Source organism: Macaca mulatta, chromosome 19, assembly GCF_049350105.2.
Source record: "Macaca mulatta isolate MMU2019108-1 chromosome 19, T2T-MMU8v2.0, whole genome shotgun sequence".
In the NCBI taxonomy this organism is placed as follows: domain Eukaryota; kingdom Metazoa; phylum Chordata; class Mammalia; order Primates; family Cercopithecidae; genus Macaca; species Macaca mulatta.
In genome coordinates this window covers 67,829,776-67,833,554 of record NC_133424.1, presented here as the reverse complement: position 1 = coordinate 67,833,554, position 3,779 = coordinate 67,829,776, and the positions used below count along the sequence as shown (strand labels likewise).

Below are 3,779 nucleotides of genomic sequence, written 5' to 3'. Positions count from 1 at the left end.
AAAGAGGCTGCAGGGAGGCGGCAGGGGACGGGGGGGCGGGAGGGGGCTGGCCGGCGGCTCAGGCATGGGGGGGAGGGGGGTGGCGGGCGGGAGGGAGGGTGTCCAACTGCAGACACCCACACGGGAGACGGAGACGACGGCCAGGCGTGCTGCAGCCAGCGAAGTGCTGTGCTCAGAGATGCTCAGGGGGTGGCTGGCTGCAGGAAGGCGCAGGACAGGGGTTGGGGGACGTGTGCGTGGGGGTGCAGCACGAGCAGGAGAGGGCGCCCACCTGTCTTCTCTCTTGTCTGGTCAGGGAAATCCACTGAGACTGCTGCTAGGGTTGGGGCTTGGGCAGACCCAGGGGCTCTTGGTGCAGCAGCAAGAAGATTTGCAGCCAGACACCAGGAGGGACTTCCTGGGTTAGGAAAAGAGACTGAAAGACCCGTCCCTCCAGTCCTCCCCGTCACTGGTGGATCTGAGTGTGAAGCCCGCAGTCCCCAGCTGAGAGAGGAGAGTTTGAACTTCACCGTCCCAGAGGGAGCTGGGGTCGGGGGATAAGCAGCACAAGGGTCAAGGCTTGGGAAGGGGAGGGGCTCCACACACTCCTCCACACACTCACACACACCCCACTCCCTGCGCACCAGGCAGCTGTGAGGTGGAAAAAATTCGGTAATAGGGAGCGTGACTCAGAAGGGCTGGCAGGGCCCAGGGCTGCCCCTGAGCTCACAGCCTCCCCTTCTCCCAGTCCAGCACCGCCCCCCAACAATTAACGTTAACTGGGGAAAGGAGGAGCCAGACAGAAATGGGCGGGGGGTGTCCGGAGACAGACTGGGAAAGGCATCAAAGATGAGACAGGCACACAGCGGTTCCAGGCTTTATTAACAAACGGTGGAAAAAACCACATGGGTCTGGGGGAAGGGACAGGGCTGCCCATCTCAGCTCTCGACCGACCTTCCCGGAGAGGGGCCAGGCCTGGCAGCCCTGTGCGCCGCGCCCGCTAAGCAGTCAACCTTGTCCCCTCCAAGCACAGGCATCTGACCCAATCTGGGTCCCAGGGAGGCGGAGTCGCAAACCCTAACTCGAGGGCATATTGTGCTGGGCCTCCTCTCCCCCTCCCCAGATAGCTCTCCCAGGCTTGGGGCACAGACTTTGCAGACATCCACCGGGGAGATTTCTCAGTGCAGACAGAGCTGAGGTAGGGGTTTTGGAGAGGCTGACCTCGAGAGGCCCCTGAGGGCCAGGAAGGAAAAGGAGTCATTTCACTCTTAGAAGCTCAAACACTCCAGACCTCACACTGCCGACTGCCGGGCACAGGCCAGGCTCCTCCCTCGGCAGGCCTCTGTTTCTGGGCCCTGGGTGGCTGAGGACTCACCGAGGGAGAGCACGTAAAAGCACCTGCACACAGTAGGCGCTCTGCAGGTGCTGGCGCCCCTCCCTCCTTCCCTGCCCTGGCTGTCAGCCTGTAGCCTCACAGGTCTTTGCTGAATTCCCTCACCAGCGTGTAGCCCAGGCAGCCCCAGCCCCCCTCGGCCTGGTAGCCGCAGCCCTCCAGCATCCCCGCCACTCCCCAGGCAGCCACAGCCACGGGGACCACGAGCCGGGCCCGGGGCTCCCCCATGCCCCCAGCCCAGGCCCGAGCCCGGGCCTCCGCGAAGGCCAGCAGCCTCCTGCCCACGCCCCGGCGGCGGTGCCAGCGAGAGACAGACAGGCGGGTGACCCGGGCCCCGTCCCCTGCGTTCGTGCCAGGGGCCAGGGCCAGGACCCCACACACGTCACCGGAGCCCCGCACGGCCACCCAGGGCCCCCCCAGGCCACCCGGTGGAGGCAGTGAGCCCCATCGGGCCCGCAGGCCCAGCTTCACCGCAGTCACAGCCAGGAACACCGGCAGGAGGAGGGCCAGGGCGAAGGAGGCCAGGACAAAGCGCAGGCCGCTGCTGGCCGCCGCCAGGAGGAGCAGGGCCGGCGGCCGTGTCAAGGCATGGAGGGCCACGCGGTTTTCCGTGTCCTTCACGCCGGCCTGTGGGCAGGAGGGGTGGCTCAGCCATCCAAAACACTAGGGCCTCCTAGAGAGAGGTAGACCCTGCCCGGGGTGGGGCGAGGGCTCCCAAATGGGAAGGGAAAGCAGCACAGTCCGATGGTCACCAGTGTGGCACGCTGGGTGTGGAGTGAATGAACGAGAGTGAATGATGGATGGAAGAATGAATCAGGAGCTGTGGGGGCACTCAATTCAGTAGCAATGCCGCAGTGAGGCGCCAGGGAAGTAGGGACAGGGAGCCTGCCTCAGGCTGGAGTGGAGGCTGGAGGGGGGCTGCTAGGCTAGACTGGGGGGCTGGCTATGCTTTGAAGAGCTGGGGTCGGAGGCACAGAGCTGGCTGTTGCGCTGGAGTGCCGGGCCCCCTGGAGATGCGAGACTAGGGAGGGCGTTAGTGCTGCGGTCCCAGTAGGGCTGGGGGGTGAGCCCCCGGCTGCCACACCTGCTGCAGCTTTCAGCAGCACCTCCAGCTGCTGAACACCTTCCCGGCCCCCAGGGCGGCTGAGGACCGGGAAGAAAAGATCCCGCTCCGGGGGTTCAGGCTGGCTCAGGTGGGTGGGAGGGGGTGGCTGAATCCACTTGCAATGCCCCCGCTTCCAGCCACTCCTAGGCCCCCTGGGGCCCCTGCCTCTCACCTTCAGCATCTCCAGCACCAGGGGCTTCTCATCCTCCCTCATCTCCCGCACTGACAGGTGGCTGGGGGCCATGGCAGCCCCCAGGCCCCCGCCCCCAAGAAGGGAGCTGGCGTCGTGCACCTGGTGAGAACACAAGCAGGTCAGCGCCAGGGGGGCACCTCTGTCCCCAAAGCCCCCCGAGGGGTGGGGAGCAGCAGCAGCAGCACTTCCCCGATCAGGACAATGAGAGCCCTCGGGACCTACAAGCGAGGCTCTGGGCAGGACAGGCGCCCCCCACAATACTCAGCGACCTTGCTAGTCTCCAGGACCCCCCTCCCCCGTATTACTCAGCGATCTACACTCCTAAACACGCTGTGGACGCCCACACTTTGCAGCACGGGGCTCCCTCCCAGGCACGGGGCCACGAGCCCCCTCCCCACATGCCGGAGAACGGACCACGCTCGCTCCGCCCCGGTCCCCAGCGCCCCCTCCCCCACAGTCGTCCCCGTCCCGCGCCACAAGAACAAGGACCCGCAAGCACCTGCACGGGTCGCCTTTGGTCCTTTGACAGGGTTTCGGGAGCGGGTCTGGAGGGGGTCGTCGGCGGAAGTGACGTCAGACCGCGCGCGCTGGGGGCGGGGCGTTGCCCGCTGCGGGTCGTAGCAACCGTTGCTAAGCTCCCGGGAGGGCGGGCGGGGAGCAGTGACCCTGCGGCGGGCCGGGAGGTGACCTCTCCTATCCCTAGAGAAGGAGCAACGGGGAAAGGGGACCTGGGGAAAAAGGGCAGCGGGCGCCGGCAGGAGACGGGCGGCGGGCTGGGGACCAGCGCGAGCTCCCGCCCCACGTTCCCTCGTTGCTGAGCAACCTGAGCGCGGGGCAGCGATGCCCGCGGGTGGATTCTCATGGGTGCCGCGCTCAGCATCCCCCAGCCCAGCGGCGCCCCACCCCCCCATCCCCAGGGACCCCGTTCCCCCCACGGGGCGCCCGGGCTCGCAGGGCCCTCCCGCATAAGGATCCCCCTATTTCTCAGAGGAGGGGTGCAGCAGGGCGACCTACAGTGAACAAGTGGCGCTCCCTGGAGTCAGATGCCACCACCTCCCCACTGTAATGACCCCTGCGTCTTTTGGTTTCAGGACAGGGGAACTGAGCCC

At 66.6% G+C, this 3,779-nt stretch overlaps 1 protein-coding gene across 1 annotated transcript; it reads right to left on the bottom strand.

Annotated features, from left to right (window-relative positions):
* Positions 1-842: 842 nt before the first annotated feature.
* NAT14 (N-acetyltransferase 14 (putative)) lies at positions 843-3,239 on the bottom strand. The gene is made up of 3 exons (XM_015124954.3): positions 3,170-3,239; positions 2,650-2,769; positions 843-1,999 (listed from the first exon to the last, which is right to left on the bottom strand). The coding sequence occupies exons 2-3, from the start codon at positions 2,719-2,721 to the stop codon at positions 1,451-1,453; spliced, it is 621 nt and encodes a 206-aa protein (XP_014980440.3). The 5' UTR covers positions 2,722-2,769; positions 3,170-3,239; the 3' UTR covers positions 843-1,450.
* Positions 3,240-3,779: the final 540 nt, after the last annotated feature.